At 42.2% G+C, this 23,136-nt stretch overlaps 1 protein-coding gene across 1 annotated transcript in view; it reads left to right on the top strand.

The window, feature by feature from the left end:
• The window catches only part of LOC133562879 (reelin-like), a 304,500-nt gene that overhangs the window by 248,586 nt on the left and 32,778 nt on the right, over positions 1–23,136 (top strand). Inside the window, 10 exon segments of the mRNA XM_061916689.1 lie at positions 2–72; positions 135–265; positions 267–358; positions 4,515–4,665; positions 4,753–5,011; positions 7,234–7,483; positions 7,567–7,735; positions 13,887–14,027; positions 21,499–21,676; positions 21,746–21,939. Of these exon segments, the coding sequence (XP_061772673.1) occupies positions 2–72; positions 135–265; positions 267–358; positions 4,515–4,665; positions 4,753–5,011; positions 7,234–7,483; positions 7,567–7,735; positions 13,887–14,027; positions 21,499–21,676; positions 21,746–21,939 (1,636 nt within the window).

The following is a 23,136-nucleotide window of genomic DNA, read 5'->3' as shown; positions in this document are numbered from 1 at the left end:
TGTCTACTTCCCTGGCACCACGCAGGGCTGGAGGAGAGAGGTCATACACTTTGGCAAGCTGCGTCTCTGCGGGTGAGCGACACTTATCTCCGTCACTCCGATCCGTTCCTGCCATCAACATTTTCACCCTACAGGTCTGTGAGGTTCCGTTGGTATCAGGGCTTCTTCTCAACTGGAACGGCCCCTCCAACTTGGGCGCTAGACAACGTTTACATCGGCCCTCAGTGTCAAGACATGTGCAGCGGCCATGGAGCCTGTGTGGGGGGCACCCACTGTGTGTGTGACCCTGCCTACTCTGGAAGTGACTGCTCTGTGCCGGACACCCCCAACCCTGACTTCCTCAAAGAGGACTTTGAAGGTACACCATGACTACAGTGGAACCCGTTTAAGGCCACGCCCACCGACATTAGCGGTTTGTCGACATGACCAAAATCAGCCTTTGCTTGCACATTTACTACTTGTGACAATGACCAGACATACTTAAGTAGATCGGGCGACAAAAAATTGTTTTTTTAACACCGTTTTCTTACGATTGTTGTGAATCATATTTTATATAGCGCTTTTCTCTAGTGACTCAAAGCGCTTTACATAGTGAAACCCAATATCTAAGTTACATTTAAACCAGTGTGGGTGGCACTGGGAGCAGGTGGGTAAAGTGTCTTGCCCAAGGACACAATGGCAGTGACTAGGATGGTGCAAGCGGGAATCGAACCTGCAACCCTCAAGTTGCTGGCACGGCCACTCTACCAACCGAGCTAAACCGCCCCACCTCTTAAGGCCCAAACTGTTTGTTTACATGCTTTGTTTTTTATTTCTCTTTGCTATTAGGGCTTTTTGGACCCTAATTAGAATAACAACTAAAAATCATCTTTTGATATGAGGTACTGAGTCCATAAGTACACAAACGTGTACTTCATGTTTAGGGACATGCAAATTTTTATTTTTACACTTTTTTTTTCCAAATTCCATTGTATGTTATTCTCTTCTGACACCAACAGATGGCAGTATAAGTCTCCCCATTTCAGTAGCGTACACAATTTTAGAAATAAGAGCTAAAAGGTTCTGTCCACGCATGTGGCCACTAAGCCTTTAGAGCAGGGGTAGGGAACCTATGGCTCTAGAGCCAGATGTGGCTCTTTTGATGACTGCATCTGGCTCTCAGATAAATCTTAGCTGACGTTGCTTAACACGATAATTAATGAATAATTCCGCTGGTAATCACAGTATTAAAAATAACCTTCAAATTATAAAACATTCTCATGCATTTTAATCCAACCATCTGTTTTCTATCGCACCTTTTCAAGATGTCGCATTAATGGTAAGAAGTGTTATACGTATTATTGGTTAATTTTTAGAATAACAATTTTATTAAAAAGAATAAGAAACTTACTATACTCTAAAAATGTTGGTCTTACTTAAAAATGCACGCATTTAGTTGTGTTCAGTGTTAAAAAATATTATATGGCTCTCATGGAAATACATTTTAAAATATTTGGCTTTCATGGCTCTCTCGGCCAAAAAGGTTCCAGACCCCTGCTTTAGAGGTTAAAAAGGTAGAAAAGAGCTACACAAGTACAACCCACAAATTAAAAAACACCCACATAGTCACCCTGACACTTTAATATACCATATTTTTTGGACTATAAGGTGCACTTAAAATCCTTTCATTTTCTCAAAACTCAACAGTGAGCCTTATAACCCGATTCGCCTAATGTACGGAATGATTTTGGTTGTGCTTACCGACCTCAAAGCTTTATTTGGCACATGGTGTAATGATAAGTGTGAAAAGTAGATGGCAGTCACACATAAGAGATTCGTGTAGACTGCTATATGACTCAAGTAAACAACACCAAAAATTGTTTGTTTCATTGAAAATATAGAACATAACACACGCCGCTCAAAAATCTATCAAAAATGTTTAGTTCAACTTTGGTAAGCTATTAAGCCACACCGCTTGATGGTTTGTACTGTACTTCAACATATGCTGTGTGTATAAGTTAAGACATATTATCTGGCGTTTTGTTTGGCAATATTATGCAAAAAGCAACTTTTCTTACCTTCTCGTACCTGCTGATTTGTATTTAAGGGCGTGTATGTGATATGATAGATTTAGCACAAAGCAAACATTAGTGCAGCTATGGACTGCACACAAAGCCAACACAGCACTGGCATTTAAAGAAACACTCTGATTGACAACCAGCGACAGGTGTGTCCTGATTGCCAATGCGGAGCAGGCGTGAGAGCCAGCGCTCGGTGGCAGACAAGGAAGGCACACAGGAAGTGGAAACTAGAAATAAGAGCGCTGGAACAGAAATAACACCAAAACATGAAAATAAACACTGAAAAACTGTTCCCAGCAGGCACAATACATTGATACAACGTTGATTATCCATACTTTTTAAAACTGACTTTGAAGCAACGTTGCAATATGCTTTTATTTGTAAATTGAAACAACGTTGATGTCTAATGTTAGATCATACTTGCCAACCCTCCAGATTTTCCCAGGAGTCTCTTGAAATTCAGTGCCCCTCCCGAAAATCTCCCGGGGCAACCATTCGCCCGATTTCCACCCGGACAACATTATTGGGGGCGTGCCTTTAGCGTCCTCTCTCACCTGAAAAGGAGACTATTATATATGTCTCTGTAATCCATAGGTTTATCTATAAACCATAAAGTAGGCAGACACGGAGCTATTTCTCAGTGTGTGTTTATTCCAGCCGGCACATTAATAAACTGAAACACAACATCCGGATTCCCTTCATGCATTGCTTCAAAACTACGGCACGTAGTAATGTCCAAAAACATAATAGAGACGAAGCAGAAGAACAAAGAAGAGACGTGGCGACGACGAGTAAGAAGAAGTACGCTTGCAAGTTCCAAAGTGATTAGGAAAAAAAAATTTTTGTTCATCCAGGACAGCTGGAAGGGGAAGGAGTATGCTGCTTGCAAATTTTGTAGATCAGACTTCTCCATTGAACACGGTGACTGAACAGATATACTCATTCATGAACGGAATATTTATGTGTATATATATATATATATGTATATATATATATATATATTAGGGCCGGGCAACGATTACAAATTTTAATCGAAGTTAATCGCACTATTTCTCCGATTAATTGCGATTAACTGCATTGTATACGCAAAGCCCAATAATGAATTCAAAAGTAGTGTGTAGTGCACCTTTATTGGAATATTCTCCCACATGAACAAAAGCGCCAAAACATTTGTTGTGCAAACACAATTTAAATCAGTCCTTGTTAAACAGTAGCAGTTAAATAGCATATTTTATGAAAATCAACTCAAAAAATGTAAATACAAACATTTAAGCTTATTGCCACTGCCAGGGTATTTAAGTTATCCTGTTTGTTATGGAAAATAAATATAATCTACATACAAATCTCTGAGCCACAATCATAACATCTGAACAGGCGATTTCTGAGGTAACAGCAGAAACATTTTTTTTATCAGGGATCTTATGTTTTAAAAACCTATATTATAGGTAGTGGGCTGTTTTAGGGAATTTTTGATCAAATTATCCATAGTAGCAATATTAATAATGTTGTGTTTATCCTGCGTAGTGCACTTAAAATAATTATGACCATATTTAGGAATTGATATGTTGGGAATTTTCCGATTGTTTGCTTGGTGCTTTGATAAACTGAACGCATCATATACATGGTACTATATTGTGATGTTATGAGCCAGGGAATAAAAGAACTACCCTACCCAGCATGCAACAGGAGTGAGGAGCATGCGCGGTAGCCCGGTATAGGTTGTGTCGCCATGACGGCATCTTGTATGTTGTGATATGCACGCTCTGAAAGTAAACGTTAAGAACTCAGCCAACACTCCTGGTCTGCATTATTCATAAATAGACAGACAACACATATACTCCGCTGCTTCACAGGCCGCTGGATGTAGCCGGCAAAGTATTCCCATGCTAGCTAGCCGGTCTAGCAAGCACGCCTCATTCAGTCCAAAACGGCCCGATCTATCCACATCCAGAATTGTCTGGCGGTCGTAAGTGATCCCGGAGTGACCACGCTGTAAGCCAGCCAGGAAATTTGCAGAATTGTCCGGTATTTTTGCCAAATGTTCCATCTTTACCGACGCCATCTTGTGAAGAAAAGGCGTTAACAAAATAAAAGCATGTAAACAACATACGCAAATGTGCGAGAAAATAATTGTCGGCGTTAATAGATTGATGAGTTAACTCATAATTAACGCACTAATTTGCCCACCCCTAATAATAATGAATTATGATTAAATTAATAACAAAACATTAAATTTTTCACTAAAGAAGGCTTCGATGAATGCGCAAATTAAACTGGTGGGGTTTGGTACCTCCAAGGTTAAGAACCCCTATGTTAGATCCACCTTGTTGGTTGGGAAATTACCAAATTTCAAAGGTGAAATCAACATCAGAACCCAACATTAGTTAAAATCATGTTGTTTCAACGTTATGTTTGAGTTGCTCATGTTAATGTTGTGTTTTTAATGGGTTTCAGGAGGAGCAGTGGATGTTGACCTTTTTAGACAGCTGAGTGGTGGTAAACCATCCAGAAAATGTGGCATCATGTCCAGTGGGAACCACCTGTTCTTCAGTGAGGATGGACTGCGCATGTTGGTCACTAGTGACCTGGACTTGTCCAATGCCAGGTGCGCTCAGATTAACATGATTCATTCCTTGACAATGTCCTCAAAGTGTCGCTCTGAAACTGAAGCGTTAACGTCTGTCAACGGCAGGTTTGTTCAATTCTTCCTGCGCCTTGGCTGCGGTAAGGCAGCACCGGACCCTCGCTCCCAGCCCGTTTTGCTGCAGTACTCTCTGAACGGAGGTCTGACATGGGGTCTCCTCCAGGAATTTCTCTTCAGCAACAGCAGTAACCAAGCTCGTCTGGTAGCCCTGGAGATCCCACTGCGCGCCCGCACGGCTGCGACTCGCCTCCGCTGGTGGCAGCCTTCTGAGAACGGACAGTTTTACAGCCCGTGGGTGATTGACCAGGTACCATGAAGCAGGAGAGGAACAAAACAGTGGCTCATGCACCACCTTTTTTTCCACTTGATGCACTAAAGCTCCCATTTTGTAAGAGTTTTCAAGTCTCAGATGTTCCACAATATTATTCAGTGTTGCTCAAAATCTGGCTGTGATGCTGGAATTTACCATTTAAATGCCTGACAGGAAACAAGACATTTTGTTTAGAGCTCTAACTCTAATTGTCTGTGTTTGTCCACCTCCGTCCCTGACAAGAGTGTGTGGCTCCAAGAAGCACTAAAATGCACTATAGTTGCCTCTGTTTACATATGCAGTGGTACTTTGGGGTAAGAGTTGAACTGGTTCTTTGACGCAGTTCATACCTTGAAACCCTTGCATTGCAAAACACACTGAAGTAGGCTCCAGCACCCCCCTCGACCCCAAAAGGGATAAGCGGTAGAAAATAAATAGGGGGACGGAAATGTCTGCCATTTAAAAAGGATTTTAACGTCTTTAACTGGAGCTATGGGCCCCATTCTGTATGTACGGTATGTATGTATGTGTTATTATTCCAACTTCAAGGTATTTGTTTATTTCTAACATGCATACAGTTACAGCAATCAATCAATCAATGTTTATTTATATAGCCCTAAATCATGAGTGTGTATATACCGTATTTCCTTGAATTGCCGCAGGGTATATAGTATGCGCCTGCATTGAATTACTGCTTCCCAAACTCGCTTCCCCAAAAAATTAGCGCATGCTTAGCATTACCGCCTGGTCGAACTCATGACATCACGAGTGACACTTCCCCTGTCATCATTCTCCAAATGAAAGAGGCTGATTTCAATACCGCTAATAAGAAATCGCATAAAGAGAAGAGGATTAAGAGCTATTCAGTAGGATTTAAGGTCCAAGCTTACATCACACTCAATTTTTTACTGCATGCCTTTGGTAAGTGCCGGAGTGAGAAGAGGTTTTAAAGTAATTAGCGCATGCTTACTTTTACCGCATGCCATTGGTAAGCGCAGGAGTGAGAAGAGGTTTTCAATTAATTAGTGCCCCGGCGGCAAATCAAGGAAATAGGGTATATATATATAAAAAGGGCGTCTTCAGTAATGCGGACGTTGTATCGATCCGTTGTGGTGAAGAAGGAGCTGAGCCGGAAGGCAAAGCTCTCAAATTACCGGTCGATCTACGTTCCCATCCTCACCTATGGTCATGAGCTTTGGGTCATGACCGAAAGGATAAGATCACGGGTACAAGCGGCCCAAATGAGTTTCCTCCGCCGTGTGGCGGGGCTCTCCCTTAGAGATAGGGTGAGAAGCTCTGCCATCCGGGAGGAACTCAAAGTAAAGCCGCTGCTCCTCCACATGGAGAGGAGCCAGATGAGGTGGTTCGGGCATCTGGTCAGGATGCCACCCGAACGCCTCCCGAGGGAGGTGTTTAGGGCACGTCCAACCGGTAGGAGGCCACGGGGAAGACCCAGGACACGTTGGGAAGACTATGTCTCCCGGCTGGCCTGGGAACGCCTCGGGATCCCCCGGGAAGAGCTAGACGAAGTGGCTGGGGAGAGGGAAGTCTGGGTTTCCCTGCTTAGGCTGCTGCCCCCGCGACCTGACCTCGAATAAGCGGAAGAAGATGAATGGATGGATATATATAAAAACACACACAGATAAACAGTACAGGCCAAAGGTTTGGACGCACCTTCTCCTGATTCAATGAATTTTCATGACTATTTCCATTGTAGATTGTCACTAAAGGCATCAAAACTATGAATGAACACATGTGGAGTTATGTACTTACAAAAAAAGGTGAAATAACTGAAAACATGTTTTATATTCTAATTCCTTCAAAATAGCCACCCTTGCTTCTGATTACTGCTTTGCCCACTCTTGGCATTTTCTCAATAAGCTTCAAGAGGTAGTCACCTGAAATGGTTTTCACTTCACAGGTGTGCTTGAAGCTCATGGAGAGAATGCCAAGAGTGTGCAAAGTGTGGCTATTTTGAAGAAACTACAACATAAACATGTTTTTTAATTATTTCACCTTTTTTTGGTTAAGTACATAACTCCACATGTGTTCATTCATAGTTTTCATGTGACAATCTACAATGTAAATAGTCATGAAATAAAGAAAACGCATTGAATGAGAAGGTGTGTCCCTCACTGTATGACTGTTGAAACATTATTAAAAAGTTCATTTTGCATTATTAAAATCTTTTTCTTCTAAATATCCCATTGTCTCCCCAGGTGGTGGTGGGTGGTAGTGCCAGTGGCTGGGGACCTCTGGAAGATGACTTCTCATCAATCGATGGACGCTCATGGCTCCTCCACCCGGGAGGAACCCGAATGCCGGTTTGTGGCTCGGACGGACCCGCTTTTGCTTTCATCGAAAAGTCCAGCACTCGCTACGCGGTCAGCACTGACATCAGTTTGGGTCCCGACGCCTTCATCCAGTTTGACTTCTCCGCTTCCTGCTCAGTGACCAACTCCTGTTACTGTAAGCAACTTTAACAAAACAACTTACGATCGTTTCCGTGAGCAAGTGAGCATACATGATGGTGTTTTCTAATCTCATCCTAGCTGTGGAGCTGGAGTTCTCTCTGGATTTAGGTCTGACATGGCAGCCGGTGGTGAGAGACTGTTTACCCACAAGCCCCGACTGTTCCTCCTACACGCTGCAGAGGCTGCTCATTTCTGACACCTACAATAAGTGGGGGCGTGTGACTCTGCCTATCCCGTTGTATGCAAGGTCAGCACTTACGAGTCTTTCTGCGTCTGCGACATACCAACTAGGGCTGTCTACAACTTAGGCTTTACATAGTCGGATCGGATTCGTTAGATCACGCCCCATCGACGACAATTCGTCAAATCGATCGCGTTTTTTTGAAGAAAAACAGATGACCTTTATGATGCTTCCTGTTAAAAGTTCCAAAGCAAGCTTGTGATGATTCTGTGATCAAAGGTGTTCTTCGCCAATCAGTCACCTTGGCCCCTCCCCCAGGACTCTGTGATTGGCTGGAGGTGCCTGTTTGTCATGTGGGAGTGGTTCCCTTCATACCACATACAATTGAACTATTAATCAGCGAAGGAGATCTGTTTTTTTTTAACAAACAAATGTAGTAATGCATTGTTTTTCAACCTTTTTTGAGCCAGAGCACATTTTTTGCGTTGAAAAAGTCCAAAGGCACACCGCCAGCAGAAGTCATTAAAAAATGAAACTCAGTTGACGGTAAGAAGTCGTTGTGGCTTTGTTGGATATGACTTTAAAGCATAATCACTATAGCTCTTGTCTCAAAGTACCTGTCACATTACGCCATGACTTATTTGGAGTTTTTTGCTGTTTTCCTGTGTGTAGGGCAGTGTTTTACCAACCACTGTGCTGCGGCACACTATGAGATATTGTCTGGTGTGCCGTAGGAAATCATGCAACTTCACCTAATTGGTTGAAAAAATATTATTATGGGCATCTACATCAACTATATGATTTGCCTGAGAAGCTGGACAGGACCAAAATATATATATATATATATATATATATATATATATATATATATATATATATATATATATTATTTGCAAATCAATAATTATTCATCTTCCAATAATGTGCCATTGCTTAGTGTCTGTGCTGCGTAAAATTTGGGAGGGTAACCACGAAATACACCATGTCAGTAGTTGGCAGCAGGTAGTTAATTGCTTTGTAAAAGTCAAAATGTGTCGGGTGAGACGAGGATGTTTTGCAGACCACAGCGGGAGGCAGGGTGCAGGTAAAAAGGTATGTAATGCTTAAAACAAAAAAATGAACCAAAGGGAAAGGAAAAGGCAATGGCTATGCAAACAAAAGTAAAACTGAACTGGCTACAAAGTGAACAGAAGCAGAATGCTGGACGACAGCAAAAACAACCAACAGTGGATAGCAACAACGTAAATAGCCTCGCTTGCTCACACAAAGCAGATGCGGGGAATAGCGCTCAAAAGAAGACATGAAGCTGCTACAGGAAAACACTAACAAAACAGGAAAAGCCACCAAAACAGGAGCGTAAGACAGGAACTAAAGCAGTACACACAGGAAAACACCAGCAAACTCAAAATAAGGCACGACGACCTGGTGGGGTTTAATTTTCTAACGTTTTCTGCTTGGGTGGGCATCTGGAATTTTTTATGAAAAAAATGTGCTTTGCCTTCAAAAAAGGTTGAAAAACAGCGGTGTAGGGTTTTAGTTATTGTCTTGCGTGCCTACTTTGATGGCTTTTTCTATTTTTGTGTTTTCCTGTTTCAAGAATATTTCAGTTGATATCCTACTTAGTGGGGACATTGTTGATTGTCATGTCATGTTCGGATGTACATCGCGGTCGCCCTCTTTGCTCCACAGTAAGTCTTTGCTGTTGTCCAGATTTCTGTTTTTGTTTATTTTGCAGCCAGTTCAGTTTTAAGTTTTGTTCTACATAGCCTTCCCTAAGCTTCAATGCCTTTTCTTAGGGGCACTCACCTTATGTTTATTTTTTATTTAAGAAGTAGAGACCTTTTTACCTTCACACTGCCTCCCGCTGTTTCCGACATCTACCATGCAATTAGCTACCTGTTGCCACCTACTGATATGGAAGAGTATTACACGGTTACCGTATTTTCCGCCCTATAAGGCGCACAGGATTATAAGGCGCACCTTTAATGAATGGCCTATTTTAATATTTTGTTCATATATAAGGTGCATAGAATAGATGCTACAGTAGAGGCTGGGGTTACGTTACGCATCCTTTAGATCAGGGGTAGGGAACCTATGGCTCTGGAGCCAGATGTGGCTCTTTTGATGACTGCATCTGGCTCTCAGATAAATCTTAGCTGACATTGCTTAACACGTTAAGTACTTAATATTTACGCTGGTAATCACAGTGTTAAAAATAACGTTCAAATTATAAAACATTCTCATGCATTTTAATCCAACCATCCGTTTTCCATTGCACCTGTTCAAGATGTCGCATTAATGGTAAGAAGTATTATATTTATTATTGGTTACATTTAGAATAACAATGTTATTAAAAAGAATAAGAGACTTATTATACTCTAAAAATGTTGGTCCTGTCAAGACCTGGACTATGGTGTGGTTTGTTTTCCCGTGGTGCAAAGCGATTGGAACGGACATGGCGTGAAGGTAATGACATCTTTAATCTTAACTCAAAAATTTACAAAAACAAAGGGCATAAACAAAAGGCGCTCTCAGTGGAGGTTAAAAACTTGGCTAAGAAAACTAAAACTCGCACAATGGGAGAACTATGAACATTAAACCATGGCATGAAAAATTTACTTGGACCGAGAAAGAGCATGGATCATCGGTATGGATGACATAGGTGTGTAGGAGGTGATAGAGGGTGAGTAGAAGGTGATGTCGCCAGGCTGACTGCCTGGCAACTGCAGGCTTAAATGGTGACGTGGTGATTGACAACAGGTACATGAGATCAAGTAAATCAGGTGCGTTAGTCGTGAAAACAGGTGAACTGATTGGTAGTCATGGAAACAAAAACAAAACAGGGTGTGCAAAAACAGGAACTAATGGAGTCAAAAACAAAACAGAACATAACTAAACAGAGCATGATCACAAAGACATGACAGGTCTTAGTTAAAAATGCACGCATTTAGTTGTATTCAGTGTTTAAAAAATATTATACGGCTCTCACGGAAATACATTTTGAAATATTTGGCTTTCATGGCTCTCTCAACCAAAAAGGTTCCCGACCCCTGCTTTAGATGGAGCTGCGCTAAAGGGAATGTCAACAATAAAGTCAGATAGGTCAGTCAAACTTTATTAATAGATTACAAACCAGCGTTCTGACAACTCTGTTCACTCCCAAAATGAATAAACAGCTGTTTTGTTATTTTCCCCGAATCAATAAACAGGTAAAAAACAGTCTGATACTGTTACGGTAAATCAAAGGTTAGTGCAATCACAATATAGTAACACTGGAAATGGTGCAAAGCAATAATATATCAATAACTCAACGTTGCTCAAAGGATGATGTCACACAACACAACACACAAAATAAACATGTAAAGCTCACTTTATTAAGTTATTCCTCATCCACCAATCCCTCAAATTCTTCTTCTTCAGTGTTTGAATCAAACAGTTGAGCGAATACGGCATCCAACATGTCCGGCTCCGTCTCGTCCAAGTCGTCATTAAAGTAGTCAGTGTTGCTGCTGTTAATGTTCAATTCTCTCACTGCTGCTCTATTCCCGTCTTCTACTGTGTGACTGATCACCTTGACTTTAAAGGGGAACATTATCAGCAGACCTATGTAAGCATCAATATATACCTTGATGTTGCAGGAAAAAGACCATCTATTTTTTTAACCTATTTCCGAACTCTAAATGGGTGAATTTTGGCGAATCAAACGCCTTTCTGTTTACCGTGCTGGAAGCGATGACGTCAGAATGTGACGTCGCCGAGGTAACACACCCGCCATTTTCATTTTCAACACACTACAAACACCGGGTCTCAGCTCTGTTATTTTCCGTTTTTTTTGACTATTTTTTGGAACCTTGGAGACATCATGCCTTGACGGTGTGTTGTCGGAGGGTGTAACAACACTAACAGGGAGGGATTCAAGTTGCACCACTGGCCCCAAGATGCCAAAGTGTCTTCCGCCAGACCCCCATTGAATGTGCCAGAGTGTCTCCACATTTGACCGGCGATGCTAAGACAGACATGGCACAGAGATGTATGGATAACCTGCAGATGCATTTGCAACTATAAAGTCAACGAAATCACAAAGGTGAGTTTTGTTGATGTTGACTGCCAGCTAATTGATGCTAACATGCTACGCTAATCGATGCTAACATGCTATTTACCGGCGGTGCTAAAGCAGACATGGCACAGAGATGTATGGATAACCTGCAGATGCATTTGCAACTATATTACGTTTCATTCCCCCCACATTTAATGCGAAACAAACACTTACCAATCGAAGGATTTAAGTTGCTCCAGTGTCACAAGATGCGAAAGTCCTGATCGTTTAGTCCGCGACGAATAGCGTCAATAGCTATTCACTCAATAGCTTCAGTTTCTTCTTCAATATTTTCATACTCCAACCATCCGTTTCAATACATGCGTAATCTGTTGAATCGCTTAAATCGCTGAAATCCGAGTCTGAATCCGAGCTAATGTCGCTATATCTTGCTGTGGTATTCCCATTGTTTGTTTACATTGGCAGCACTGTGTGACGTCACAGGGAAATGGCCAGTGTCTTCGCAGAGAGCGAAAAAAAGGCACTTTAAAACTTTATTTAGGGATATTCCGGGACCGGTAAAATTTTGAAAAAAACTTCAAAAAATACAACAAGCCACTGGGAACTGATTTTTATTGTTTTTAACCCTTTTGAAATTGTGATAATGTTCCCCTTTAAAGGCCTACTGAAATGAGATGTTCTTATTTAAACGGGGATAGCAGGTCCATTCTATGTGTCATACTTGATCATTTCGCCATATTTTTTGCTGAAAGGATTTATTAGAGAACATCCACGATAAAGTTTGCAAAAAAAACGCGATTGCATTGGGACGGATTCTGATGTTTTTAGACACATTTACTAGGAAAATTCTGGGAAATCCCTTATCTTTCTATTGTGTTGCTTGTGTTTTAGTGAGTTTAACAGTACCTGATAGTCGGAGGTGTGTCTCCACTGGTGTCTTGACGCTAATGTCTCAGGAGAGTCGACGGCAGCTGTATGGACGGCACAAGCTCAGAGGCGACTTTTTACCACAATTTTCTCACCGAAAACTGCTGGTTGACATTCCGTCGTGATCCATGTTGGCTTGACCGCGCTCTGATCCATAGGAAAGTTTCACCTCCGGGAATTTTAAACAAGGAATCACCGTGTGTTTGTGTGGCTAAAGGCTAAAGCTTCCCAACTCCATCTTTCTACTGTGACTTCTCCAATATTAATTGAACAAATTGCAAAAGATTCAGCAACACAGATGTCCAAAATACTGTGTAATTATGCCGTTTAAGCAGACGACTTTTAGCTGTGTGTGTGTGCAGCGCTCATATTTCCTAAAAAAACGTGACGTCTTGCGTACACGTCATCATTACACAACGTTTCCAAGACGAAACTCCCGGGAAATTTAAATATGTAATTTAGTAAACTAAAAAGGCCGTATTGGCATGTGTTGCAATGTTAATATTTCATCATTGATATATAAACTATCAGACTGTGTGGTGGGTAGTAGTGGCTTTCAGTAGGCTTTTAAACTCTGTGTTGTAGGTGTGTCTCTTAATAGGAGCCATTTTGGGCTCTTTACATAAACACACTGAAATGACACGCCTCCCGCAGTCTTATATCACAGCATGCACCGTGCACTTCTTCTACTACGAGGGAAAATGAAATGGGCGGCTGCTTACCGTAGTTGCGAGACCTGTTGTGGCTCGATATTGGTCCATATATAAGGCGCACCGGATTATAAGGCGCACTGTCAGTTTTTGAGAAAATGTCTGGTTTTTAGGTGCGCCTTATAGTGCGGAAAATACGGTACTCTGTGATTGTGCGCTGCCGAACATGCTCCTCCGCTCGTAAAAAGCAGCAATGTCACAATGTGAAGACGAATAGTACAGAATATGATTCATTAGTATGGTGGTACTATACTAATAGCAGTATACTGTACAACCCTAGTCTGGACAACAGGAATATTTCACTCATATTTCAAAAAGACATGATGGACACAAATTATTCTCCCAACTCAGCTGCTGTGTGCAAAGGGAGGAGGGAACATTAATGATTGATTGTTGAATCAGACTTTTCTGAATCAAATCTTAGACTATTTGAAGACAGCCATGTTACCAACAGCATTTGTTTGTGCTCTTGACTTTTCATTTCGTGGATTCAGTTTTTTCATAGTGATGACCTATGTTGTAGATCTCCTGCCACAAGGTTCCGCTGGTTCCAACAGGCTCCCTTTGACAAGCAGCAGACCTGGGCTCTAGACAACCTCTACATCGGAGACGGATGTCCAGATATGTGTTCTGGTCATGGACGCTGCCAGCAAAGCTCCTGTGTGTAAGTACCACACTATTGTTTGTGTTTGTGTAAGTACCACACTTGTGTTTGTGTAAGTACCACACTATTGTTTGTGTTTGTGTAAGTACCACACTATTGTTTGTGTTTGTGTAAGTACCACACTTGTGTTTGTGTAAGTACCACACTTGTGTTTGTGTAAGTACCACACTATTGTTTGTGTTTGTGTAAGTACCACACTATTGTTTGTGTTTGTGTAAGTACCACACTTGTGTTTGTGTAAGTACCACACTATTGTTTGTGTTTGTGTAAGTACCACACTTGTGTTTGTGTAAGTACCACACTTGTGTTTGTGTTTGTGTAAGTACCACACTATTGTTTGTGTTTGTGTAAGTACCACACTTGTGTTTGTGTAAGTACCACACTTGTGTTTGTGTAAGTACCACACTTGTGTTTGTGTAAGTACCACACTATTGTTTGTGTTTGTGTAAGTACCACACTTGTGTTTGTGTAAGTACCACACTTGTGTTTGTGTAAGTACCACACTTGTGTTTGTGTAAGTACCACACTTGTGTTTGTGTAAGTACCACACTTGTGTTTGTGTAAGTACCACACTTGTGTTTGTGTAAGTACCACACTTGTGTTTGTGTAAGTACCACACTTGTGTTTGTGTAAGTACCACACTTGTGTTTGTGTAAGTACCACACTTGTGTTTGTGTAAGTACCACACTTGTTTGTGTAAGTACCACACTTGTGTTTGTGTAAGTACCACACTTGTGTTTGTGTAAGTACCACACTTGTTTGTGTAAGTACCACACTTGTTTGTGTAAGTACCACACTTGTTTGTGTAAGTACCACACTTGTGTTTGTGTAAGTACCACACTTGTGTTTGTGTAAGTACCACACTTGTTTGTGTAAGTACCACACTTGTGTTTGTGTAAGTACCACACTTGTGTTTGTGTAAGTACCACAATTGTGTTTGTGTAAGTACCACAATTGTGTTTGTGTAAGTACCACACTTGTGTTTGTGTAAGTACCACACTTGTGTTTGTGTAAGTACCACACTTGTGTTTGTGTAAGTACCACACTTGTTTGTGTAAGTACCACACTTGTGTTTGTGTAAATACCACACTTGTGTTTGTGTAAGTACCACACTTGTGTTTGTGTAAGTACCACACTTGTGTTTGTGTAAGTACCACACTTGTTTGTGTAAGTACCACACTTGTTTGTGTAAGTACCACACTTGTGTTTGTGTAAGTACCACACTTGTGTTTGTGTAAGTACCACACTTGTGTTAGTGTAAGTACCACACTTGTGTTAGTGTAAGTACCACACTTGTGTTTGTGTAAGTACCACACTTGTGTTTGTGTAAGTACCACACTTGTGTTTGTGTTTGTGTAAGTACCACACTATTGTTTGTGTTTGTGTAAGTACCACACTTGTGTTTGTGTAAGTACCACACTTGTGTTTGTGTAAGTACCACACTTGTGTTTGTGTAAGTACCACACTTGTGTTTGTGTAAGTACCACACTTGTTTGTGTAAGTACCACACTTGTGTTTGTGTAAGTACCACACTTGTGTTTGTGTAAGTACCACACTTGTTTGTGTAAGTACCACACTTGTTTGTGTAAGTACCACACTTGTGTTTGTGTAAGTACCACACTTGTGTTTGTGTAAGTACCACACTTGTGTTTGTTTAAGTACCACACTTGTGTTTGTGTAAGTACCACACTTGTGTTTGTGTAAGTACCACACTTGTTTGTGTAAGTACCACACTTGTGTTTGTGTTTGTGTAAGTACCACACTTGTGTTTGTGTAAGTACCACACTTGTGTTTGTGTAAGTACCACACTTGTGTTTGTGTAAGTACCACACTTGTGTTTGTGTTTGTGTAAGTACCACACTTGTTTGTGTAAGTACCACACTTGTGTTTGTGTAAGTACCACACTTGTGTTTGTGTAAGTACCACACTTGTGTGTTTGTGTTTGTGTAAGTACCACACTTGTGGTTGTGTAAGTACCAAACTTGTGTGTTTGTCTAAGTACCACACTTGTGTGTTTGTCTAAGTACCACACTTGTGTGTTTGTCTAAGTACCACACTTGTGTTTGTGTAAGTACCACACTTTTGTGTTTGTGTAAGTACCACACTTGTGTGTTTGTCTAAGTACCACACTTGTGTGTTTGTGTTTGTGTAAGTACCACACTTGTGTGTTTGTGTAAGTACCACACTTATGTGTTTGTCTAAGTACCACACTTATGTGTTTGTCTAAGTACCACACTTGTGTGTTTGTGTTAGTGTAAGTACCACACTTGTTTGTGTAAGTACCACACTTGTGTGTTTGTGTTAGTGTAAGTACCACACTTGTTTGTGTAAGTACCACACTTGTGTGTTTGTGTTTGTGTAAGTACCACACTTGTGTGTTTGTGTAAGTACCACACTTATGTGTTTGTGTAAGTACCACACTTATGTGTTTGTGTAAGTACCACACTTGTGTGTTTGTGTTAGTGTAAGTACCACACTTGTTTGTGTAAGTACCACACTTGTGTGTTTGTGTTAGTGTAAGTACCACACTTGTTTGTGTAAGTACCACACTTGTGTGTTTGTGTAAGTACCACACTTGTGTGTTTGTGTAAGTACCACACTTGTGTGTTTGTGTTAGTGTAAGTACCACACTTGTTTGTGTAAGTACCACACTTGTGTGTTTGTGTAAGTACCACACTTGTGTGTTTGTGTTAGTGTAAGTACCAAACTTGTTTGTGTAAGTACCACACTTGTGTGTTTGTCTAAGTACCACACTTGTGTGTTTGTGTTTGTGTAAGTACCACACTTGTGTTTTTGTGTAAGTACCACACTTATGTGTTTGTGTAAGTACCACACTTGTGTTAGTGTAAGTACCACACTTATGTGTTTGTGTAAGTACCACACTTGTGTGTTTGTGTTAGTGTAAGTACCACACTTGTGTGTTTGTGTAAGTACCACACTTGTGTGTTTGTGTTAGTGTAAGTACCACACTTGTTTGTGTAAGTACCACACTTGTGTGTTTGTCTAAGTACCACACTTGTGTGTTTGTGTAAGTACCACACTTGTTTGTGTAAGTACCACACTTGTTTGTGTAAGTACCACACTTGTGTGTTTGTCTAAGTACCACACTTGTGTGTTTGTCTAAGTACCACACTTGTGTGTTTGTGTAAGTACCACACTTGTGTGTTTGTCTAAGTACCACACTTGTGTGTTTGTGTAAGTACCACACTTGTGTGTTTGTCTAAGTACCACACTTGTGTGTTTGTGTAAGTATCACACTTGTTTGTGTAAGTACCACACTTGTTTGTGTAAGTACCACACTTGTTTGTGTAAGTACCACACTTGTGTTTGTGTAAGTACCACACTTGTGTGTTTGTGTTAGTGTAAGTACCACACTTGTTTGTGTAAGTACCACACTTGTGTGTTTGTGTAAGTACCACACTTGTGTGTTTGTGTTAGTGTAAGTACCACACTTGTTTGTGTAAGTACCACACTTGTGTGTTTGTGTAAGTACCACACTTGTGTGTTTGTGTTAGTGTAAGTACCACACTTGTTTGTGTAAGTACCACACTTGTGTGTTTGTCTAAGTACCACACTTGTGTGTTTGTCTAAGTACCACACTTGTGTGTTTGTGTAAGTACCACACTTGTGTGTCTGTCTAAGTACCACACTTGTGTGTTTGTGTAAGTACCACACTTGTTTGTGTAAGTACCACACTTGTTTGTGTAAGTACCACACTTGTTTGTGTAAGTACCACACTTGTGTTTGTGTAAGTACCACACTTGTTTGTGTAAGTTACCACACTTGTGTTTGTGTAAGTACCACACTTGTGTTTGTGTAAGTACCACACTTGTGTTTGTGTAAGTACCAAACTTGTGTGTTTGTCTAAGTACCACACTTGTGTGTTTGTGTAAGTACCACACTTGTGTTTGTGTAAGTACCAAACTTGTGTGTTTGTCTAAGTACCACACTTGTGTTTCTGCTGTGATTGTCCCACTAAAATGTCAACTGACTTGTCAACTTCAAAGGACGTTCAATTACAAAACCCCAAAACCAGTGAAGTTGGAAAGTTGTGTGAATACAATTATTATCCTTTTCAATTTATATTGACTTGAATAGACTGCAAAGACAAGATATTTAATGTTCGAACAGAGAAACTTATTTTTTTTTAAAATAATCATTAACTTAGAATTTAAAGGCAGTAGCATGTTGCAAAAAAGTTGTCACAGTGGCATTTTTACCACTGTGTTACATGGCCTTTCCTTTTAACACAACTCAGTAAACCTTTGGGAACTGAGGAAATACATTTTTGAAGCTTTTTCAGGCAGAATTCTTTCCCATTCTTGCTTGATGAACAGCTTAAGTTGTTCAACAGTCCGGGGTCTCTGTTGTGGTATTTGACGCTCCATAATGCGCCACAAATTTGGGGAGACAAGTCCGGACTGCAGGCGGGCCAGTATAGTACCCGCACTCTTTTACTCCGAAGCCACGCTGTTGTAACACATGCTGGATGTGGCTTGGCATTGTCATGCTGAAATAAGCAGGGGCGTCCATGAAAAAGACGTTGCTTGGATGACAACATATGTTGTTCCAAAACCTGTATGTACCTGTGTAAGTTACCCATGCCTTGGGCACTAATACACCCCCATACCATCACTGATGCTGGCTTTTGAACTTGCGCCTATAACAGTCCAGATGGTTCTGTTCCTCTTTGGTACGGAGGACCCAACATCCACAGTTTCCAAAAACAATTTGAAATGTGGACTCGGCAGACCAAAGAACACTTTTCCACTTTGCATCAGTCCATCTTAGATGATTTCGGGCCCAGCGAAGCCAGTGGCGTTTCTGGGTGTTGTTGATAAATGGCTTTGGCTTTGGCTTTGCATAGTATAGTTTGAACTTGCACTTACAGATGTAGTGACCAACTGTAGTTACTGACAGTGGTTTTCTGAAGTGTTCCTGGGCCCATGTGGTGATATCCTTTACACACTGATGTTGCTGTTTGATGCAGTGCCCCCTGAGGGATCCAAGGACATGGGCATTTATTGTTGGTTTTTCAGCCTTGCCGCTTAAGTGCAGTGATTTCTCCAGATTCTCTGAACCTTTTGATGATATTATGGAGCGTAGATGTTGAAATCCTTAAATTTCTTGCAATTGCACTTTGAGAAATGTTGTTCTTAAACTGTTTGACTATTTGCTCACGCAGTTGTGGACACAGGGGTGTACCTCGCCCCATCCTTTCTTGTGAAAGACTGAGCATATTTTGGGAAGCTGTTTTTATAGCCAATCATGGCACCCACCTGTTCCCAATTAGCCTGCACACCTGTGGGATGTTCCATATAAGTGTTTGATGAGCATTCTGCAACTTTTTCAGTCTTCTTTGCCACTTGTGCCAGCTTTTTTGAAACATGTTGCAGGCATTAAATTCTCCATCCATCCATCCATTACCTATCGCTTATTCCCTTTTGGGGTCACGGGGGGGCGCTGGTGCCTATCTCAGCTACAATCGGGCGGAAGGCGGGGTACACCCTGGACAAGTCGCCACCTTATCGCAGGGCCAACACAGATAGACAGACAACATTCACACACTAGGGACCATTTAGTGTTGCCAATCAACCTATCCCCGGGTGCATGTCTTTGGAGGTGGGAGGGGCCTATCCCCAGGTGCATGTCTTTGGAAGTGGGAGAAAGCCGGAGTACCCGGACGGAACCCACACATTCACGGGGAGAACATGCAAACTCCACACAGAAAGATCCCGAGCCTGGATTTGAACCCAGGACTGCAGGACCTTCGTATTGCGAGGCAGACGCACTAACCCCTCTTCCTCCGTGCCACCATTAAATTCTATCCATCCATCCATCCATCATCTTCCGCTTATCCGAGGTCGGGTCGCGGGGGCAACAGCCTAAGCAGGGAAACCCAGACTTCCCTCTCCCCAGCCACTTCGTCTAGCTCTTCCCGGGGGATCCCGAGGCGTTCCCAGGCCAGCCGGGAGACATAGTCTTCCCAACGTGTCCTGGGTCTTCCCCGTGGCCTCCTACCGGTTGGACGTGCCCTAAACACCTCCCTAGGGAGGCGTTCGGGTGGCATCCTGACCAGATGCCCGAACCACCTCATCTGGCTCCTCTCGATGTGAAGGAGCAGCGGCTTTACTTTGAGTTCCTCCCGGATGGCAGAGCTTCTCACCCTATCTCTAAGGGAGAGCCCCGCCACACGGCGGAGGAAACTCATTTCGGCCGCTTGTACCCGTGATCTTATCCTTTCGGTCATGACCCAAAGCTCATGACCATAGGTGAGGATGGGAACGTAGATCGACCGGTAAATTGAGAGCTTTGCCTTCCGGCTCAGCTCCTTCTTCAACACAACGGACCGGTACAACGTCCGCATTACTGAAGACGCCGCACCGATCCGCCTGTCGATCTCACGATCCACTCTTCCCTCACTCGTGAACAAGACTCCTAGGTACTTGAACTCCTCCACTTGGGGCAGGGTCTCCTCCCCAACCCGGAGATGGCACTCCACCCTTTTCCGGGCGAGAACCATGGACTCGGACTTGGAGGTGCTGATTCTCATTCCGGTCGCTTCACACTCGGCTGCGAACCGATCCAGCGAGAGCTGAAGATCCCGGTCAGATGAAGCCATCAGGACCACATCATCTGCAAAAAGCAGAGACCTAATCCTGCGGTTACCAAACCGGAACCCCTCAACGCCTTGACTGCGCCTAGAAATTCTGTCCATAAAAGTTATGAACAGAATCGGTGACAAAGGACAGCCTTGGCGGAGTCCAACCCTCACTGGAAATGTGTTCGACTTACTGCCGGCAATGCGGACCAAGCTCTGGCACTGATCGTACAGGGAACGGACCGCCACAATAAGACAGTCCGATACCCCATACTCTCTGAGCACTCCCCACAGGACTTCCCGAGGGACACGGTCGAATGCCTTCTCCAAGTCCACAAAGCACATGTAGACTGGTTGGGCAAACTCCCATGCACCCTCAAGAACCCTGCCGAGAGTATAGAGCTGGTCCACAGTTCCACGACCAGGACGAAAACCACACTGTTCCTCCTGAATCCGAGGTTCGACTATCCGACGTAGCCTCCTCTCCAGTACACCTGAATAAACCTTAGCGGGAAGGCTGAGGAGTGTGATCCCACGATAGTTGGAACACACCCTCCGGTCCCCCTTCTTAAAGAGAGGAACCACCAACCCGGTCTGCCAATCCAGAGGTACCGCCCCCGATGTCCACGCGATGCTGCAAAGTCTTGTCAACCAAGACAGCCCCACAGCATCCAGAGCCTTAAATTCTAAATAAGCAAAAAGTAACTTGTTCAAACATTAGATATCTTGTCTCTGCAGTCTATTCAATAGAATATAGGCTGAAAGGGATTTGCAAATCATTGTATTCTGTTTTTTTTTACCATTTACTCAACGTGCAAACTTCACTGGTTTGGGGTTTTGTTCAAGCACAGCCTAACCTTTCTCCATCAGGTGTGATCCAGACTGGGGTGGGGAGTATTGTGAGGTGCCAGTGTCTCCACTGCCCTCCCAGCTGAAGGACAGCTTCAGCCGGGCTCCCTCTCTCAGCCACTGGCACACCCTGACCGGTGGTAAGCTCAGCAGCGTGTGCGGGGCTGTGGCCTCGGGAGCTGCTCTGCACTTCAGCGGCGTAAGTACTCGCCCTCATTCCTTCCTCCGGTTACTGGCGGAAGGTTTCAACACCTGTTATTCTTTGCAGAGTTGTAGCCGTCAGTTGGTGACAGTGGACCTCAACCTGACCGACGCGGAGTTCATCCAGTTCTATTTCATGTACGGCTGCATGATCCCACCTAGCAACCGTAACCAGGGCGTGCTCCTGGAGTTCAGCTTGAACGGAGGGATCCACTGGCGTCTGCTGACCGAGATCTTCTATGATCTGTACACCAAGCCTGGGTGAGAACTAAAGTCTGGGCCTCGAAGGAAAATCTTTGATTTTTCTGCCCAAAAATTCAAATTACATTTTTTCATACTTTTTAAAGAAACTAATGAATACAAATGTCAGAGATATTTTTTATTTTCATTGCTCAAAGACTAGTTTTGAAACAACATTGCACACACTACATCCAACTCTGAGCAACATTCGAATTTGATTTAAATTGTATCTTTTAGGAAATAAAAGCTCCTGGGGGGCTATGCAAGACAATTTATCGATAAAATCCATATATCGCCCATGCCTGAGTACTTTAAATCAATGTTTATTTATATAGCCCTAAATCACCAGTGTCTCAAAGGGCTGAAATCTAATTGAAGATGTTTCAATACTGATTTCTCTGAGTCACCAATCATGTTCTACATTGTTTTCACCCAAAGAAGAACTCTTTACAAACTTTAAATGCCTTAAAAATGCACCTTTTACAACTTTGTGCTTTTGTTTTACACTTTAAGGACTCTATTCTCCCAAGTGTTTCAGTGAAAATATTTCCCATGGTTGGAAAACAAAGTTATGTACAGTACAGGCCAAAAGTTTGGACACACCTTCTTTTGATTGATTGATTGATTGATACTTTTATTAGTAGATTGCACAGTACAGTACATATCAATCAATCAATCAATGTTTGTTTATATAGCCCCAAATCACAAATGTCTAAAAGGACTGCACAAATCATTACGACTACAACATCCTCGGAAGAACCCACAAAAGGGCAAGGAAAACTCACACCCAGTGGGACGCCAGTGACAATGCTGACTATGAGAAACCTTGGAGAGGACCTCTGATGAACACTAAATGGTAACACCCCAATAAGTTTTTCAACTTGTTTAAGTCGGGGTCCACGTTAATCAATTCATGGTAATTCTCCTCACTCAATGTGTTTTCTTTATTTTCATGACTATTTACATTGTAGATTGTCACATCAAAACTATGAATGAACACATGTGGAGTTATGTACTTACCAAAAAAAGGTGAAATGACTGAAAACATATTTAATATTCTAGTTTTTTTTTTTTTTAAATAGCCACCTTTTGCTCTGATTACTGCTTCTTAGACTCTTGGCATTCTCTCCAAGAGCTTCAGGAGGTCATCACTTGAATTAGTTTTCACTTCACAGGTGTGTTTGAAGCTCATCCAGAGAATGCCAAGAGTGTGCAAAA

The sequence above is a fragment of the Nerophis ophidion genome, linkage group LG12 (genome assembly GCF_033978795.1).
Source record: "Nerophis ophidion isolate RoL-2023_Sa linkage group LG12, RoL_Noph_v1.0, whole genome shotgun sequence".
Taxonomy (NCBI): Eukaryota; Metazoa; Chordata; class Actinopteri; order Syngnathiformes; family Syngnathidae; genus Nerophis; species Nerophis ophidion.
This window is presented reverse-complemented; position numbering and strand designations above follow the sequence as displayed.